The sequence below is a fragment of the Battus philenor genome, unplaced genomic scaffold (genome assembly GCF_028537555.1).
Source record: "Battus philenor isolate CCGP_79_NKW_IND1 unplaced genomic scaffold, ilBatPhil1.0.hap1 SCAF_2, whole genome shotgun sequence".
Lineage (NCBI taxonomy): Eukaryota > Metazoa > Arthropoda > Insecta > Lepidoptera > Papilionidae > Battus > Battus philenor.
Window position 1 is genome coordinate 15923283 of NW_027181682.1, and position 21512 is coordinate 15944794.

Genomic DNA, 21512 nt, shown 5'->3' on the forward strand with positions numbered 1-21512 from the left:
ATTTTTGACCATACCCAACCCTTATAGCTTTGTTTTATTTCTCTCCATTACAACCTGTAAGATCTCTTTGCTGAATTTCAGGAATGAAGGACGACAAGTACGCAATAGATTGTCTATTATAACATAATAGAAGGAAAATTAGAATTTTCTTCTTTTCAGCTTATAGACTCCCACTGCAAGGTGAAGGTGGCCATGATGACAGTTCTTGCACTGCCCGCATCTAGCGTCTTCGTCCACCTAAGCTACTCGTGCCATTTCTACCAAATCGTGGTCGCCACTCGGCCATCGATTCCACAAGCAATGTGTCTCACCCACCGCCACTCCGGAAGAGCAATTCTTCTTACTACGTCACTAATCTTGATTCTTCTGCGGAACTCCGAGTTCTCTTTATTGCTCTCTGTTCGTCATTGAGCCTTTTTATAAAGCCCTTGTAAGAAACCATATCGTAGAAGTAGCAAAACTCTATTTTCCGGCTGTTATAAATGAGTATGCTCGTATGATAATATATTAACTTATATTTAAAAAAAAACAAAGGCAATGCAAGTGTATAAACTAGTGTAATAGAATTAAAAATACTTGTAATAAAACATAAGTAAATTCAAAAATTCATGTCTATTTTGCTTGGTAACACATGAATTTATGCATGTTTTTCATCCTTTTTTATAGTTTCCTAACACCTTTTATAAGGTTTTTATTACAAAAAAACTATTTCCAGAGAGGCTTTTGCGATTTCGTAATATAGCAAGAATAATCAAAAAAAGACCTAGTGTCTTCGATTTTGTATTTCAAAAACTGTCACTTTAAACACTGCTTATTTTAAACAACTTTTTTAATTAACAATTTTTTGAATTGATTTTCCGTGGCTAAAACGAAAACGTCTGTCAGATAGTGATGTAATAAAATCTGTTTATTGAGATGATAGTGGAACTCTTAATATCTACTCTCCTTTTCATATATGCTCAACGTGGAATTTTTTACTTTTTCACTCATATAGCCAAGAAATATAGTGACAACTAAAAATTTTTTTGATAGTTGAAATAGTGGATGGACAGAGACCACGACGCAGCCTATGCACTCCGATCAATCAAGGAATTCTTTCCTGAAAGTCGCTTAAATATTGGCTTTAGCATTCGAACTTTCGTTTTAAGTGCATGAACATTCTTTGACATCAGATGGGATATTGTTACAAGAATTAAATATGGAATCATATTGAACATTTCCCAAGTTCATTCTTTTAAATTTAGATAAACGAACGCATCCTTAATATCTCAAGTACCTCACGTATGCGCAGTCTTCGACCTCTTTGGATGTTTGTTAAAAAAAAAAAAAGATTAAAAAGAAAACGTATATGTCAGTGGTCACACAAAGCGATGCACGGCTTGCCTAACTACCTATTTAACTGACACATGGAGTTTTAATTAATCTTGACAACGGCATTGTGGGCAATCGATACATCATTTATTAACTTCACATCTCGCGGCGTTCGAGCGGGAAATTCAAACACGAGCCGGACGGAAATACTTGAGTTTTTTTTTTTAAAAATACGAAAGGCGAAGATCATTCGAATTTACATCCAAGCTGTATTAGCTTTACCGATAAGGTTAACATAATTGTTGTTATAACAAACGAAGAATCTGCACAATCTTTTTAAATAACTGAACTATATTAAACACTGTTTGGGAATGTAGAGAATAGGATGAGGTGAGGAATGGATGGAGGAAAAGAATTAAAAAAGTAGGAAAGAAATTGTATTACATTACAACAAAGAATTATTAGTTATTTATCGTAAATTCGTCAAGCAATTAAAAATAAATATATTCATCTCATATTCAAGCTACCAGCGATTTATTAAAACATTTTTTAAAGTAGCATTAATAAAACGTACATTAAAAAAAAACAGATGACATTCAGTTATTTAAACATGGAATTTATTTTTAAATATTCGAAAACGGAATAGCGTTTCCAAGAACAGCAAGGAGTTTTCCTGCGCACAGAATTCGCCCCATTTTCCCGGCAACGTCCTCTATTGTCGCGAAAATATATTTTGTACGGAGGCCCCGACACAATGGAAGGTCCACGTTATTTATTTAGATGTATTTCATTGTGGGAGCGGGTTCGATTCCGACGCGAGACGCGGGGCCAACCGAGACCACCGTCGTATCGGGTCGAGAAATAATTGAAAAACCTTCCCGCGCTTTTTACCTCAACTTCCTCGCTAATACCGTATTAATAATCAGAATATTTTCTTTTTTACGAATTTGAAAAAAGAACGTGAACTCGCAACATCCATAAAAAAGATATTTTATGATATTATTTCCTTTGTCGAAAATTCAATTAATTTCTAATACTCGTACTTTTTTCTCTAGATAAACAAAGGCTAGATATCGCTAGGTGGAATGTAGCACCGTCCACATTTCGACCGAATCAAGGACTTTTATATAGTTCACAAAAAACTTGACCACAAGTATATTCCTTCTTGTTCTGTATAACAAGCCGAAGCCATGTGAATGTCGTGTGATACTTTAGCCTTTTTTGATACTGGTATGTACAGAAGGCTAGAGCCTTTTGAAAGCCTTCTTTTTCTTTTTCTAAAGCCTGTGTTGGACACGCGAATAGGAAATGATGTGTTTCTTTTCTCGTAAAAGATCACCACCTCACCTAGACGCAACATGCCTCTGGCATTTTGGTCAGATGCTTTGTACTATCTGATATCCAAGATGGCCTCAGTGCCAAGACATCTTTGTTCTTGGGTCTTTAGCCTTGCTGTGAACAAATATTATTCATAAACAGATGTTTAATTCAAAAATATTAAATTATCAACTAAGACTTGCAATCACAGGTTGCGGAATACAATCTTGTAAATCTCACACATTGTGCATTAATTATACAAGATTACCACTACTCGACTAAAAGTTTAAAAGTTTTTATAAGATCGCCTCTTGTATTTTTATATGAATTATTCTTTTTTCGTATTTATTTTATTTAGTTATATCTATATAATGGGGAAATGCATCCTCTGCGTACCATAATACCACATTGCGATCGCAAACCCGCCTACCAATCGTGGCGATTATGGTATATCCCTCATAAATATCTTTGGAAAAGGCGTGATAATCGCATTTGTCGTCTATGGGCAGAAACGACGACACATGGTAATAGTATAAGTGTAAAACCTATAAATGAGTAAAAATATAGCTTATTAGTCAGTAAAAATCTTCCAAGCTTTTGTATAATTAATCATTTGGAAATATGTTACATTAATTTATTTTTCCTAATGCTACAGATCATTTAATTCAGTTAGTACGAATTCTGCAGGCACAGATAATAAACAATAATTAATTTTAATATGTAGTAATTCTAAATTTGGTGGTGAATTTGGTCGTGGTAAAAACTGCCATAAGCCTCCCAGAATTCCCAAGAGGGAGAAGGTGTCCAAAAGCTACGTGGTGGTCTAATATCGGAAAGGAACTGGAAACCCTTCAACTTGATGCAGGGACAACCCAGGATAGAGTGGCCTGGCGCAAATTGATAAGGAGACCCGACCCCAAATAAAGGGAAAAGGGAAGGAAGAAGAAGAAAGAGTAATTCTAAATTTGAAAAAGCTTTTTCTAACTTTACTGTCGATATTTTATCTTATATTACTAAAAAATTGGCTACACAACTAATCATACTGTGATATCCATACATGCATTTAAAGCATCTAAAAGCTCAACATTTTATGAATAAAAAAAAAGATTATTCACCTGTATTATTTATTCATCATAATTCAGAAGTGGCGCGCCGAGGAGTTTTCTATTAATTGGCAAATTAATTTAGTTCGCAAAAGATAAATCCACTTTGCCGTTCCAACAAAGAAGTCACCAAAATCTCCCTGAACACTTAACTCGCAACAATGACCTGGCCGACTAATAATTAATTCAGGAGCTGTTGGAATTTCCTTCGCAGTGGGGCCACGAAACGTGCGAGTTCGCATGAGCGAAAATGAAAAACAATGTATAGATATACTTGTAACTATACAAGTTTATATATGTTCATTAAATCACTATAGGACAAATAAAAGACTCCCAAATCATCCTGTATATTATCTGTCTATTTTTTTTATCTATCACAATCACTGCCTAAACCTATTTCTGATACTTTTGTAGTGGAGTATAAGGATTAGTCTTTTTCTTATCACCATAATTAGCTAACTTTCCGATTTTGTGATTTTCTGAAAACCTTTAACTATACTAAACTGATTTTTTTTAACTATTAAATTCAGCGTATTCATATTGACATTTACATGGTATATAGTATCTCTAAATAAATTATATTATATTTATTAAAACTTTTTGTACAACATACACAAATAAATAGAGGAAAACAAGAATAAAACAAATGGTACAAGAGGCGGTCTTATCGCTCTAGGCGATCTCTACCAGACAATCTTTGGGTGGAGATGAGAGATATGAAGGAGAGAGCAGTTTAAGCTGTACATACATACAAATACATACATATATACATAAAAACATACCAACATATATATGTGCAAATAAAGATACATACAAATTCCCAAAGTCGATCAAGATAAATTATCTAATCTATGCGAGCAGCGTCCAGTGAAGTAAAACTTTGTGAGGAAACAGCCTTTTTTCAAGCAGCCGATTCCACTCCAATCTCCACTAAACGTACCTCGGTAATATAACCTTTAATAGAAGTGAATATTCCAAGAACAATAACTAATCACTTTAATATTTAAACTGTTATTAAGTTTTAAAAATAATCAAAATTATTTCGTGCTTGCGCTACGAACTGAAATATGTTCAAATTGTACGTAATGATTTATCGATTTCGTTTGACCTTTCAAAACAATTTTATAATCGCCTTTTGTAATACTTAAATCTTAATTAAGACACATTGTTCTAAAGAAATATACAGCCTTTGGTTAACCCTGCAAATATCGAATGCAATAATTATATTAAACCAAATGATGAATGATGCGACGAAGGTTGATTTGAATTGATCGTTGACTTAAAAGGTGTCAAAAGAACAATCATTTTTTTGTTTGGATATAATGATTGGCATATGAAAACTAATTTTGTATTCATAAACACGGTCATATAACACGCTTGATGAGAGAGAGTCAAAGAGGAAAATGTTATTATAGGTAAATAATGTCTGGTCAAAGTGGCAGCATGCTGGGCACATCGTACGTGCAGCCGAAGACCGTTAGGATTGAAAGATTCTCGAGTGGCGACCATAAGCCGGTAGACGCGACGTGGGTAAGTAGACTAAGGTCAGGAAAAGTCGATGGATAGACTGATCATCATGAAGATCGTCAAGAAGAAAAGAAGAAGTATACGAGGTCGAAATATTTCCCTGTCCAGAATTGATTACGTTTTTATCTTTTTGTGTCACTATTCATTCACTGTAACTGGGAACTTCTAAATGTTTTATGAACTTAAAAAATCTAATGCCTCGATAATATGCAGGTGATTTTATAAAATAAGATAAAGATATGTGATATAATCCGGATCTATGATATTTGAGGAACGAAGCGTAGGAAGTGAGGCGAAGAATGAACGGAAAAGTATGATAAAGAATGATAAAAAAATGTTGAATGAAAGAGGAAAGATAGATCATGCAAAGAATGACAGAAGAATACAGAAATAAAAGGCAAAAAATTTTAAATAATCACTAAAGACTATCAAATCCTGTCTCACAATAAAATAGGGAGTACGAGAAGTCCCCAATAACGAGGCCATAAAAATATACAGGTGTATGATTAAAAAATCATTCTGTATATTTTTAAATGTGTAAAAGCTATACATTCATTTAATATGTCTCAACAGACTTTGTGTTGAAAAAAGTAAACGGTTAAAGTAAATATTAGGTAGTTAAAGTTACGTAATTGAGAGTGATCACTTTATAAAGTCTGATTCGATATAAGTATAAAAGCTTAATGTCTTTTGGCTGATTAACGTAAAATATATTCATTTCTCTTAAGGTTTTTCATCTATAAGCAATCACCATGTATAAAAACTCTAAATTTGATAACATTGGTTATAAGATTTGAAATATTGATATCTACCAAAAAAAGATCTTCGCTGTTTTAATGGCCCCAAAGGCAGAACGCGACGAAGGCTTGATATAAAACAATCCAATTGAAAAACGCCCCCAACAGAATAATACCCCCGTAATTATTAAATTGAAAACCATGTTCCCTCCTCGCTATTGGAAATAGAGGGTTGACAGAGAAAGAAAAAGTTCGACATTAATAACACGAAGCGACCAGTGGGAAAAAAAAATTCCCTCACAATGCGAACATACCTTTCTTCACCGAGATTACGTAAATTAGTCGATTGGTTTACATGAAACTTTACTTCACTAACTATACTGCAAAAGGCTTTCTAGGTATCTAAGTATTTAACAAAATCATCGTTCCCTAGATTTACGAAAAGTGTAGTTTTATTGATGATTTATTGCTAATGATATAAGATATCTTTTTCAGTATATATCAGAAAGAAATAAAATAGAAGTTAAACATTTGTACTGGTTTCGTTTCCGAGAGGTAGTCGCTTACAATGGACCTTAAACAAGGCACAAGCTCACAAGAGCTATGGAGACAGCTACCACGTTTACAATAAATATAATAAATTAGAAAAATTGGGAACGTCCACAGTGTATTTACAAGACTCCGTGAAAAACTGATTGTAACAAAGTTTCGACTGCAAAAAGTATCTATTTCATTTGTAAAAAAAAAACAAAATCCGTAAAACAAATTTGAACTACCATTTAAAAAATCGAAACGCATACTTAAAGTAAATTTACGAAAAAACTTATTATTGAATAAGCTAATATTTACATGACAAGAATCCTTGGTAGTAATAGCTATATCTGAAAAAGTGTAAATGAATAAATCTGTATTGTTGAACTTTGTTAAAGGATGTATAGTTACGGAGTTTCTTCTTACTTCTCCACAACTCTAACAGCTTGCGAAGCAGAGTAGAGTCATAAATGAAACTGATTAAAATATAAATAGATAATAATTTGATCAATAAGTGTTCTATTAAAAGTTGCAATGTTGAATAAATTCATTTTATCTGTTAACCGAAGATTCGCTGCCAGGTAGAATCAGGAATATGGGAGATCCGCAAAAGAACCAAGGACATTGACGCACGGAAAAATTTCACGCCCACGTTGTAACAAGGAGGTTCTATAGTTGCAATCACCAGCCGGTAGACGCAGCATGACTAGGACCTTCACTTGGTGAAGCGACGACGTGATTAAGATCGCAGGGAGTCTCTGGAGTCGAGAAGCGCTTGACCAATCGTCGTGGCGACTTTTGAGATACACCAATTACATAAAGAGATATATCTATACCTACCTACACTTAGAATTCCGCAGGTCAACCCTACCACCACGCATGGGATTAAAATCAAAATATTCGTTATTTAAAAAGTTTGTTACAAGCAATTTCAAATCGTCAATCAACATAAAATGTCGGTAACATTGTCCGTACAGGAGGCTACCACCGGCTCGGAAGGCAGTTCAACTGAGAAAAGCCGACAAGAAACTCAACAGTTGCTTTTTACAAATATAGTTTTAAAAAGAGTACGCGACAATAATTAGTTTCCAGAGTAAACATCGACAACATTTAATTCCACGCATTAACATCAGTATAGTATTCTTGGATAGAATAATATACTTATTTCAATAATATTTTTAAAAGTTTTACATCTCTCTAGTGGCAGATCTGTTATGTTACGTTATGTTACGTTGTTATGTAATGTTGTTTATGGAATTTTATTGCACACACATAAACCTTGTACCATAAATTATTTAATTTTGAAACGTACGACCTAAGACCTGGTAAGCCACAAAACTGTATAATTAGTCGTCATCGATATGACATGGAGTAACATATATTATCACAATCAGTTCATTCATAAAAAAACCCACTACAAACCTAGATATGTATAATACATATTTGATAATGTCTTTTTAAAACCTCAATAGATCACACATATTCGGTTTTAACTTAAGTTACGTCGACAATACTTACACCTCCTCCTTACACGTACTCTTCCAACCATACCACGTTTATTTTAATTACATTTAACATAATAATTTACTTAAAAAAACGTTTAAATACAATTTCGAATAACCTGTATAATACTACTAGCGACATCTAGCATCAAATGTTGAAAACTTTTTCTTGCTACTAAACGGTTTTAATAACACGAGGTTTCTATTTGAAATATAATAAATGAAACTATTAGAGAGTAATAATAATAAAACATGAGATACAAAGACGGCGCGGCCCGTTATATATAAAGATCGCAACGCCTCGCCTAGCGACACTACATTGCAACGCGGATTTTCTTGCTAAATTTTGGTTTGTTTGTGTGTTACAGTTAAGTATGTACGTGTAATAAATAAATAGTTTAAATGTATTGTGTTTGTTTATGACGCAGATAAATGGGAAATATACATATTAGTTTTTGTAAGTGTAAAAGTTTTCAACTGATGTATGGTATCCTATTAAAAATCAATGGTTTCAGAAATAATAAATATGTTGTGATAATAAAACGTAAAAAATAAATTTGTGATTACTAGATAATAAAATGAATTATTGTTGACTATCTGTCCCAGCAGAATTACATATATGATTACTTTATAGAGTATGATTGAAAATAGTTTAATAGATTTAAATATTTTTGCTGACAAATGATCTGTACATCTCTTAAAAGTTTTTATACCTATAATCAAACATACTGTAACGCATTTACATATATATGTCTATAAAATAATCTTTAATCTGTTCAAAAACGTATTCATTTAAAAAAAATCTTATAATTTTCAAAGAAGCGATACTATTTTTATAAATACGTTCATGGCATAATTTGTTTTCGTAGTACCAACATAGAACAAACACTTACAGGAGGGCAATCGAAACATATGGAAAAAATTATGTTTAAAAAAGGGATAGTTCCATTTTTAAAAATCGCGATATGTATACACACACATATATATACATTCATACATGTTTGTGTGTATATATATGTATGTGTGTGTGTGTCACAAGTCTTTATTTTATTCCTACCAGCGTAACAATCTTTTCACTCTATATTTCTCATGACATTACATCGACTTGAAAGTTAAACGTAAAGAAGACAAGAGTGACAAGCAAGGTACGTTTATGAAGTAAATATAAGTGAATGAAAACTTAAAAGTAATTTCATCTTTAATCCACATATATCTTGTAGGCGTAAAACGATAATGGAACATCAAAACTGTATATGATAGACAAATAAATAAATAGTTAAGTCAGCGAAGGTCTCATAGCGTACAGACCAGATGGCCGCTAGAGCCTTAAGGCTTTGGAATTGAGACCGCGGACTGGTAAGCGCAGCGTGGGACGCCCACTCACAAGGTAGGTACCACCTTGTTAGGGTCACTGGAAGCCTCTGAACCCAGGCCGCTTCGAACCGGTAATTAAGAAAATAAGATCTTTGATCAATAGTAACAAATAGCATATTATAAGGAGGATAAAAATGTTAAATAGCATAAACAAATATAAACATCTGATAATTCTGTGAAATTCAAGGAACGAGGCGAAGGGAGTGAGTTGATGAATGAACGGATAATTGTATGGAAAAGAATGAAAGAGGAAAGATAGATCTTAAGAGAAATGACAGAAGATCAATAAAAATAAAAAAGAATGTGAAAAAAATTATTAAAAGAGAAATAAAAATCCTGCCCCAAACAAAACATGTAATAGAGGAAAAAAGAACAAAGTGAAGCAGTCATGGTGGAAATCTGTGTGGGAGAACTACATCCAGCAGTGGAAAGAAAACATCATTAAAACCAAAATGTTCTTCTTTTTTTAACTAGGCTACTCTTAGCAGAGTAATTGAGATCGAAAGAGTCATTGATCCGTAGACCCTTTCTATTTCTCCCTTAACGAGACACTTCGCAGTTTCCGTGGCAATGTCGTAAATGATTTCGCATGATTCGTACATCGTAAACTTGGACCACTTCTGTATCTTATAACATATACTCAAGCTTGGATAGCACTTCTCTTTATAGTACCTTACACATAAAGCTGCTAAAGTATTTTGAAACTTAAAACTTAACTGTTAGGGCTACTTCACCCTTTATAATGGTTCCAACATTTTATTTAGTCATAGAAGTTTATTGCAAGGCATTGGACATTCCCAAAGAATATCACAATGATCTGTCTTGCACAGCTCGCATTCAGGGAGGCCTACCGTTGTCCCATGGCTTAGACGCAAGATATGCCTCCATTTATATATATACACAAGTCACAATTCATCAATAACTGTCAACTTATTCACATATTCAAACTCTATAACAATTAAAAATATGAAATAAGTGAAGTCATTACTACAATGATTAAATATAAATTAAGTTACTTCTATAGCCTTTACGTATATACATAAACCTTCACTTACTAATTTAAAATAATCAATAAAAACCATCCTTAAATATTTCAACTTAATATACGTTCACGTATGGTAAAAACATAAAATAATTTAAGTAACACTGCCTTAAAAGCCAGGGGCGTTATCATTGTATCATTTGTTATAAAAAGAATTAAAGTTTTTACACTATTTCCAGTCATCCTGTAAAACACTCTGGAATAACATACATCAACTTATGGCCCTATAAAATCTGCAGAACAAATTTAAAAACAGAAAGTAATTGTATTTCTTATTTCTAAGGCCATTGATTTATACAAAAAATTGTGCTATTTCTTTACCCCTTTACAGCTTTCACACCTAAAACCTTGTTAAAAGGAATTAATTCAATAATAACCACAGACTATACATTGCGAATGATAAAGAGAAAAATTTTAATTTACTTAGATAAAACCTCTTTTCTGTAAACACAAAGATAATACAGCACGTGATTAAAATCACTTATAATAGGATGAAAGGAAGGCATATTTTGTATAAATATATTGTAAATATAGTGTAAATATATTATAGGTAATTATCTCAAAGAATATTTCTTACTATATGAGTTGAATTATAAAGTTTGATTTACGGAAAATGTGTCCAATGGATGTATAGCGACGGCATTTTTAATTCTTCTATGATTATCTTAAGATCTGTTATCAAAAGCTTGAAATGTAATAACTTGTAAGTATTTAAAGTAGATAGTTGTATTTTTTAACTATCAGAAGTTAAGGAATTTTTGAACATAAACATATAGTTTATTCATTTGTTTATTGATCATGTAACGCGAATTGAAATTTAAAAAAAAAATAAAAATTGATTTTTTATTAAGAAAAGTTAAATAGTCTCAAAGTAATTAAATGTCGCTGCAGCTTTATATAAAATTAATTATATTTGGAATTTTAAAATTGATTATAAAAAGGTTTTCGTACTTACCTGTTAGGAGATGCGTCGAAAGAAAACAATTAAATAAAATGAAAACAATCCAGAGTTTATTTTGTATGGCGTTAACAAAGTTTTTGTTTTATCTCAAATCCTATAATACATCGTTGGTAATGACATCGATTCTGAATTATAAACTAATATATACAATCTTTACGATTTCTTTAACTTAGAATTAAACAAACTAATTTACAGATACGTTTTTACATTCTACACCGGGCAGGAATAAATAAACACATGGTCAAAATCAAGCAAAGGAATATTCACATTCCGAACGTATATAACGGTAAAACTTAACAAAAAATTATAAAAATGACAGGAACAAACAAGCATAGTACGAACCACGTCGACACCCTGCGGCTAGAATACAGACGGCTACGGAAAATAATATCTTTTTGGTATAAATCTCACTTTACATCGCCGAACGAACCGTGCATACACTAAGACGCGAGTCCAAAAGTCAAACAGAAATCACATTTCGCAAACGAACCCGTCGCCCAGCTAACGGGCCTACACCAACATATTTACATGCCACGCGATACCGGCTCGCACTTTACAATACTAAATTTTATACTAGAAATCAATAAATATAGTTCGTTTATTCACGATCTGTTACACTGAGTCTTTGCCCAACCATGGGAACCTCAAAAAGCCCCTCAAGGAAGGGAGGTTGGTCTTCAATATATAACGGAGACGGGCCGTCGGAGCTGGTCGTCGTGAGGGCTGTGCGCGGCGGGGGACGCCGGCGAGGTGGGCGCCGCGCTGTACTGGTGGAACAGCGGCGACGGGAACGGCTTCGGCGGCGCCGCCGGCGATGTGTACAGCGACGAGTAGAAGGAGGACACCACCGCCGCGGCTGATGATGCAACCGGTAACTTCTCAGCCGGCGACATCAGCTTCGAGAACTGCAGATGATCCAGCTGGTGCGGGAAGTACGGTGGTACAGTCGGGTACGGCAGGGCGTCCAGCGGACTCACCCCGCCTGCTGGCCCTGCGAAGTACGGCAGCGGAAAGCTTGGAAAAGCGCTCGCCCCCGGCGCTCCGCCCGTCGCCGGCTTGGGCTTACGGCGCGGCCTGTACTTATAGTCCGGGTGCTCCTTCATGTGCAGCGCTCGCAGCCGCTTGGCCTCGTCAATAAACGGCCGCTTCTGCATCTCCGTCAGCAACTTCCACTCAGCACCGAGTCGCTTCGATATCTCCGAGTTGTGCATCTTGGGATTGTCCTTAGCGATCTGCCGGCGTTGGAGTCGCGACCACACCATGAACGCGTTCATGGGCCGTTTTATGTGGCCCTCGGACTGCGGAGACGATGCGGGCAGCGGCTGCGGAGCGGTCGGATACTCGGGCAGCATCCCGGGGTGCATGGAGAACGCGTACGGGTGGTGGCTGAGGGTGGACATGCTCGAGCGAAGGGTGAATGTTAGAGCATGGAATGTGACGAGAGAGGCTCGCGTCGCGATGATGTCGAGCGGTAGACTGACGGCGGATAGCTGTGCGCTGCGACACCCGGGCGTGGGGGGGGGCGAGACTGGGGCGTGCTCGGCCCGCCAATGCCCGCCGAGCGAAGCCTCCGCCCCTCCTCGCTCTCGCGCCGTCTCAGTCTCGCGGCAGCTGCTCGCATGTCGCATACGGTACAGCTACGCCGCGTATCGTTGTATGGCGGTACAGATTTCTCGCTCATGTAAATATCGCCCATAATACTTAAACCGTCACTTCCTTCTTGCGGAAAGTATAAAGAACTAAACGATTAAAGAGCTCTGTTACCCACTGTTATTTTCTTATTTTAATACTCTCTATTGTTTTTGCGGAAAATATGTACATAATAGAAAAGAAAAAAAAAAGTACAATGGGCGGTCATATCACCCAAGGCAATTTCTTTTAAACGACCATTTTTTTTGTTTAGTTAACACAAAAATTACAAATAACTTCGGGTATAGGTGTAAAAGATTTATATCGGTGTAGATACAGCTTATTTATTAGCAAAGAGCTTAAAAGCACATTTACATGTTTACAACCTAAGCACTCACTCTGATATATGTTACATTAATATTTTTTTTCTTTTCATAAGCGACAGACCGAAAACTTCTGGCACTATTAATTCTGCAGGGTCAGATAAAAAATAATAATTAATTGTATGATATAATCTGAATTTTCAAACCGTTTCTTTTTTTGTTTATATTTAATATTTCTAAAACCATTGATTTTCGGATAGGTTATACTATGCATTAATTAATAGCAAATTAGCTATGCATTCACCTCTTCTAAGATTTTACACGTAAACCTAATCATCCTAAATAAATAGAATTAGAGTACAAAAAGAGTAACAAATTGGACATATATATATTGAGGACACTTGTACTCGATATTACGGACCACGTGGTACGGAAAGCAGATAAAATATACCAATTGAAGCTTTTGAAATCACTTTAAATATAATATGTTTTCATAGTAAAAAACTGTATTTTTTCGATTTAATGCAATAAATTAAAGACATTACTTGAAAGAAAATTATTATAAATAAAAATAATTTGTTTTTTTTTTCTTCTAACTCAATGTACACTGACTGTGTATTGTATGAAATGGAAGCTTTTTGCCACGTGTTTTTAAATTCTACATTTATAATTAATTATTTTATGCAAAAATAATTAATACTTTTAACAATAATTGTGTATAATTCTATTTATTTACTTTTATTTTAAACCACAATACAGTAAAAGATAATAAATAACACACTATAGACGAAAGAATGTACAAAAGGCGGTATTAATGCAAAGGGCGATTTCTTCCAGACATCCGTTGCGTGGATTTTTTCTTTCTTCTCTTCTGTTTTCAGAAGATAATCCCTCATCGCAAGGCATAAGCCTCCCTTAAAATATCTATGGGAGGATATACCTTAATCACCACGTTCGGCAGGCGAGTTGGCGATTGCAGTGTGGTATTATGATACACAAAGAAAGCTTCTGCTCGTCCTCGTGAAACTTGTGAGCAGTGACGATCTTATATAATTAATGCACAAAGAGTGAATTATATAAGATTGTATCCCGGAAATCATACCTGCGACAAGCGATCACCAGTCCCTGTGCTATACTACTCTCAATATGAAATATTAACTATAAATATTGAAGTGAATAACGATCTCCACAATACAGGTTTAAAAAACAGACAACTAGCGCCATCTAGTTACGGATGCTTAAAACAGACAATACACACGAAATTTATTGTCAAATAATAACAGAATATAAACATTATGATTATTGTTAGTTTTTGTTTTTTTTTTTTAATACATGAACAAGGACAATGGAATAAAGGACATGCGCAGCATAAGACGTCCCCAAGCCTCTCTTTTGACTGACACCGACTAAAATAATGATAGAAGTCTTGTTGATATGCATATACATTATAGAGACTTAGGTTTCTTGGATATGTACGACCACGTTGCCATACATTGTAGGTTGGCTAACACAACTTATAATTATTTTTTTTATTGCCACGGTTTTAGGAGGGGGAGGGGGGGTTACGTTACCGTATCTAGTTTTTTTGGAAAGAGCCTTTTTTTCTTCTTACATGACTCACAATATCTACCACACGTGCGACATTTTGCACATTTAATTATGTTTCATTTATCCTTTGCCACACTTATCGCAATTGCACAGTTAAAATTTATCTTTTATTACTTTTTATTATTTTTTTATTCATAAATAAGTTATAAGCTTTGTTATTAATGATTAATAATATTTCAAGTTGATTACATTACCTATCTTAGCCGTCCAACAGTAGCAAGTGTGGTATTTTTTAAACTGCAGTTTAGTAAGGAAGTGAATAGAACAAATGAGTTACTTTCTTTCGTCATCAGCTTTCCTCATTCTGGATTTAATCTCTTTGTTATATGTTTCAATGAATATGGCATACATTATACTTTACATTCGATGATAAATTTAAATTTGTGTTTACGTTAATAATATTTTTCTTCATTACATGTATATAATAGAAAAGGAAATCAAATTAAAATTTAGTAATAATAAAAAAGTCCTTACAAAAAAAATTACATAAACGTCACAATGACAGTGACGTTTAAATATAAAAAAGGTAATAAAAAAAAGAAATCGATTTTTAAACGGCGCCATATACGAAACAAACACGATAATAATTACTAAACAATTATCGGTTAGGAAAAGAGAGATAATACTATTGTTTAACAAAACAGTTTATGGACAGTCCCACAATGTTCTATAGAAACGGGATGGCCGCCATAAAAATATTAGAAACAATCATAAAGTGCCTTATTCTATTATATTTGCATTACACAGATATAAAAAGACATATAAACGATTTACTTAAATAGAATTTTGAACTCTCCTAGCATGTAGATAAGGTAAAAATTATTGTAAAATTGATCTGCCGCAGCGTCCCATTCCTTTGTCCCATTGTCTACGCGAGCATCGCTTCTTAGAAGCGAAACAGCTTTTACCCAGTATAATAAAATAATTATTCCTCTTTCCAATGCGCTATATTTCTCGTTAATGTTTTATTGCGGCGCGTGTTTGTTTGCTGTTACGGACTCTATTGTCTACGGATTTTATTACAGTTTGATAGTTTAAAAATTATTTGCGCGCGCTTTGTTGACAAGTTAGTGTCACTATGGCCGTTTTTTTTTTTAAAACGAACCCGTACAAAACAACGCTCGATAATGACATGTGTTAACTTTTCAAGCAATATTAACGTTTAAAAAAATATTATTGATTTACAATTCGCGATTTAAAATTTGTCTCTTTTTACTTACTTTATTTTTAAATGTATTAATTTTAAATAATAATCTTCTTTGAAATAATTTACGCCATCAGATGAATACCAGAAATACTCATTTTAATTGAAACTAGAGTCTGAAGTGGCAGTTGGGGGGGGGGGGAGCATCACTCGTGAAACAGGCAGCCGTTAGGATTGAACAGTTCTCAAGTAGCGACCACGAGATGGTACGTGCGACGTGGGAAAGACTCCCACTAGTTGGACTGACATTTTTAAGGTTGCAGGATGTCGCTGGAAGCGGCAACGCAGGACCCATCATCAAGGCTGTATTTGGGGGAGATCTATGCCTTGCAGTGTACTTCCATCGACTATGTCAATAAATCGATGGGTCTCTTTCACTTCCATCTCAGACGAGCATTTCTCCAAGTTACGTCGGTTATCTTAGTTCTTCTCCGGGGATAATTCGATTTTGGAGCGAAACTTCGAGGATAGACCTCCGTTGCTCTCTGGATGACTTTGAACCTTCTTATGAGTCTCGGATCCATACGTCATCACCGTTAACACACACCCCACAGAGGCCTTTATCTTCAAACATTGCGGAATTTCGGACTAGAATAGGTTTCGGAGGTTTAAAGTTGATTAAGAATTGTACAAACCACTTTTAATTTACACAGTACAAAAACATGACTTCAATGAAAATTCCAGCATTATATGGGTGCAAAACTTGTTATAAGACTGACGTGTAATCGCGTTATATGAAAACGCGTTATAAAAGTACAATGTTATCAAATTAATATATGGGATAAAATTGCCAAAATCAGTTGTTCCAGAAATATTTAATAACACGTAGCCTTCACGAAACAACGAACGATAATTTAAACGCACGTTTTTTAAAACAAAATGTTATAGCTGTATTGGCCAGTATTATGAATTGTTCTTACTTAAACGTTACAAAGGAAATTCGAAATTCGAACACTTATTATAATTAATTATTGTTCGACTATCTGTCCTAGTCGCATTAATTGATTGTAGTGATTGTAAATAGATGTAAATAGCTTTTTGCTGACCAATTAGTTGATCATTCACTCTTTTAAAGATGTAACACCTATCACCAAACATCCTGTATACATTTTTTATATATTCAGTAAAATTAACTAAATAATTTTGAATTTGTTCTCAATATAAAATGAATTTATATTTCAAACATTTACTTTCTTTTATATGGCAATGTACGTAACAGATATAAAATGGAATACATATATTTTTCATATTTTTTCCACTTCGCTTCGCAGATAATATAGTTGGTTCTTAATAAAAATATGCTAATTATACATTGGATGCGCAAAAAAAAAGAAATAATATTCTAAAGTGAACGTGAAAAAAAAAAGTTGCGAGAAAAGTCTCATAGAAAATACATACGAAAGAACAGCCGACGTTTTTGTTTTCTGCGCGCAGAGACAAAAGTAATTATAATCATGGGGCCTAACTAGTATATAAAATGCGGTATTTTTTTTAAATGTGTTGAAAAGAAAACTCGCACCTAATTACTTACTTCGCGACCCCCACAATGCGACCAGCCTCTCGCCCCTACAATGTGAAAGCCTCACGCATTCCGTCACTCTCTAACAGCGTTGTGAAAGAGCGAGACGGCGCGACGGCGAGCTAGTTAGTTTTTCATCTATGTAGCAATGATTACAATGGCCCCGCAGCCTTATTCGCCCTATCTTCCTATTTTAATTTACTCAAATTTCCCTTGACACCTCACCCGACACACCATTAAGGAATTTTATGTGGCCAGCTGCAAAAATAAAAAAAAAGTTAACATACGTAACACGCACACGTTTCGTTAAAAAAACGTGATCAACAGATATATACGCTTATTTAATCTGTTTCTTATTCTATTTTCAAATTATGCCTCGTTTGAGCTATGATCTTTATTGTCCAATATCCCTCAATTCCTACAGAAGAAGGTATTCAACCACAACGCAAACACGTGGTCTCTCACTGCGATCTTACCTGACAATCGGACAGTCACTCAAGAAATCGTGCACGACATTCCTTTGCGAGATTGAATTAGTAATAAAGAGTTAGATGAACAACATTAACCCAAATTGTCCAGCGGATTGGCAAGGTGAAATGACAGTGTTCAGGCTAAGCGAAGAACTGATAGCAACTAGACCTTTTTAATTCTGAAACAGAGACCACGGATCAGAAGGCGGAGCGTAAATGATCCACCCACAATGACATTATGTCCAGCTGTGGGCGTCTAACAGTTGAAATAATAATTTGCTAAATTTTACTTACACTGATAATGCTATTAAGTTGTCTAAAGTCTTATTCAAATATTATAATAATATACATACATAAAATTATTCAAAAGTGTTTTTTTTTGTAAAAAATAAATCTAATCTATCTAAATGTAATCTGTTAATCGTAAATAAAATTAAAAATATTAATAATTTAACCGGAGATAATATTTTACGTAACTAAAATAAACGGTTGATTAACGGCAGATTAAAGCGCGGTGCCGCCGAGCCTTCCTGCCTTGCATATGGCAGAGGTCGGGTGGTTCCATTATTTTTCAGCAAGAATGCACCGCGTTAATGGTCTCCAATGATAATTCCCATTGTGGGGGGGGGGGGAGCCACCAGCGCAGGGCAATCTCCATAATGCACGCATTGTGGCCGCCGAGATTCAAACTTATGGATTTTTTTTTAATGATATTATCCAATTAATTCAATTACATGATGCGCCGTCGCTCTGTGTTATTTCGTAGTGAAACTTTCATAATTTTCCACTTCACTGTACACCCGAAATAGTGTTCTCTTATTTACGTGCGCATGTAATATTTATTTTTTAAAAATTCATCTTCAAAATTACAATAACATTTCTCTTGTGCTTGTTACATTTCTTTTGTTTTTTTTTTAAAGACCTCCACTATTGGGAGCCTTATAATACTTCCCCTTATTCTGGGTAAACATGGATAACAGTTACAATAATATTTTTCTTAAATTTCTTATTTACATACATTTCTTCATTCCATCTTAAAGTCATCTATTCATTCCTTTCTACTTTTGTTCGTCACAAATTCTTGCATTCTATTTACACTTTCTTTGTATTGTTTCTGAAGATGTTAATGCTGTTGGCCCTAAGGCTTTGACAGCTTCGTCTGAACTGGATTATACTTTCTCTTCCTTTCATACCTCGCCTCACTTTGCTGCCTTCTCTCAAATAATAACTACAGGTAGTAATACAGTACTACAGTTGAACATTTTGTTTATTTTTATTTCTTTACATGTCGAAGTTTTTACTCTTGAGGTGCTTTTTCAGGTTCTTTAGTCACAGGGTTAAAATTTAAATTACTTCCACTTCTAATTCTGCCTGTTCTCGTGTGCTACTTGAATATTAAATGTTACACTGTTTCTTACCCCTCCAGATGGTGTGGGGGAAGCAGTCTCTGTTCTTTAGCTGTTGCTGTTGTTTTATCTGCTTCTGCAGCTCTCGGATTTTTTTACTAAATCCTATTAATACTCCTTTGATAAAACTCCATGATTAAATTATCATAAAATATAAGTACATGCTTTGAATCAATAAGAAGATTTACGTTGTTCACTACTGAACACTCCATCATAGATTTAGAACTAATTAGATGTAAAAATACAGAAAAAAATCACACAAACAAAATGAAACAATACTGCGATCTAGTGAATGAAATACTTTAAGTAAACTATAGAAATTGTATCCCGTTTTATAAATGAGTTGGTGTTCCTAGCATCCTTAAGGCCTGGGTGGAAGGGAGAGAAACCTGAGCGGTAAGAGTGGTCGCAAATGCTCCTTCCACTAGCATCTATCTTCACCTTCTTTAAACCTTCTTCGCGGAACACCAGCACATAGTGCACATGTACAAATCCTCCTCCCTCCCCCCGCGCCCTCTCCCTCCACAATACTATGGACCCGGTACCCACATGATTACAACTCTCACAACTATAGCTTCATCTGACAATGTATCTTAACTTTTTGGACCCTTTTTGCTATATAAGGTAGTTGATTATAGATGTAAAAGTTTTAAAAAGGTGAATGTATAAATCAGCAAAAAGCATAGAAGATTTTTCACGTTTTTTCAATCATCCTGTATACAGTGATCACTCTGAAAATGATTCATTAATTTATTTATATATATTAGAATGCGTGACGTAAATAAGTTACAGGTAGTATAATTTTAATATAATTTTAATAATAGTAATTCGAATTTTGATGACATTATTTAATATTTATAAAAGCACTAATTTTTGAAATGGTTTTAAAATAATCATCACGTGCATGTATTTTAAATTTAAAGTTAATTATTTACTCAATAAACACTTTCAAAAACACAGCTAACAAATGTTTATAAACTCGAAACATTATTTCATTTGCATTTTAAATTACTATTATTCTATCGCGTCATAAGTCATAAACCAGTTTTAATACGTACAATACAAAATGATTTATGTTGTTAATAAACCTTTTTTGTAAATCAGTCAAAGACATTACGATTTAAGAAAAAAAAAAGATGTTCTTTTTGACAGTAGACAAAAATGGCGGCAAATAAAGATGTCACTGCGGTTTCGAGATACATTGGGTTTGTACATCGCATTGTCGAAATGTCCGTACTTTGAGTCCATTCTAAGTAACAAAACAATAAGATGTAACTTCGGTAAAAATCACCGTTGACAAACAAAAACAATAAAACAAACAATGCACGTTCATAACCGCAATAAACTTCTAGTTAATGCACAATGCTAACGGTTTTTAAAGATCCGTTTCCAAATTTAAATCTAGAATCTTGTTCTTTTATTACTGTATTTACATCTACTGCCCATATTGGTGACATATCCGATATATACAATATATTTTCTTTCAAAATAGTTCCAATATGCACAATATTCTAAATTTGAATTTATGTTTTTGTGTATTCTTTTTATAATGTATATTACATAATATTGGCATCTGTAATGCACTGAATAATTATTCAAAAAAAGTCAATATGACTGTGACCTCATAATATATTTATGATAAAATTTTGTACATTTAAAATAATTATAATTAATTAAAAAAATATAGGACGTCCATAGTATATTTACAAAGGCACTAGCTGTACCAAAGTTTCCTAATTCATTTGTAATGAAGAGAATCAGATTTTTCTTCGTTTTTCTCGCTTTACAAATTCGAACATTCTTTACATATGTTTTAGATATCTCCATTCATACAAACCACAGCTTTTTATTTTTGAAAATCACCATACATGATACGACAGTAGTTACTATTTACTAGTGTTTTTCTTTTACTTCTTATTTGTAAACACCTTATCTATTTATCTATTTT

At 34.1% G+C, this 21512-nt stretch overlaps 1 protein-coding gene across 1 annotated transcript; it reads right to left on the reverse strand.

Moving 5' to 3' along the window:
• Window positions 1–11453: 11453 nt before the first annotated feature.
• LOC137922310 (SOX domain-containing protein dichaete-like) lies at window positions 11454–12870 on the reverse strand. The gene has a single exon (XM_068765288.1). It carries the CDS (start codon window positions 12803–12805, stop codon window positions 12083–12085), a length of 723 nt encoding a protein of 240 aa, XP_068621389.1. The 5' UTR covers window positions 12806–12870; the 3' UTR covers window positions 11454–12082.
• Window positions 12871–21512: the final 8642 nt, after the last annotated feature.

Coding starts and splice junctions, on each gene's coding strand:
- LOC137922310 (XM_068765288.1), bottom strand. CDS start 12,805: ATGTCCACCCTCAGCCACCACCCGTACGCGTTCTCCATGCACCCCGGG.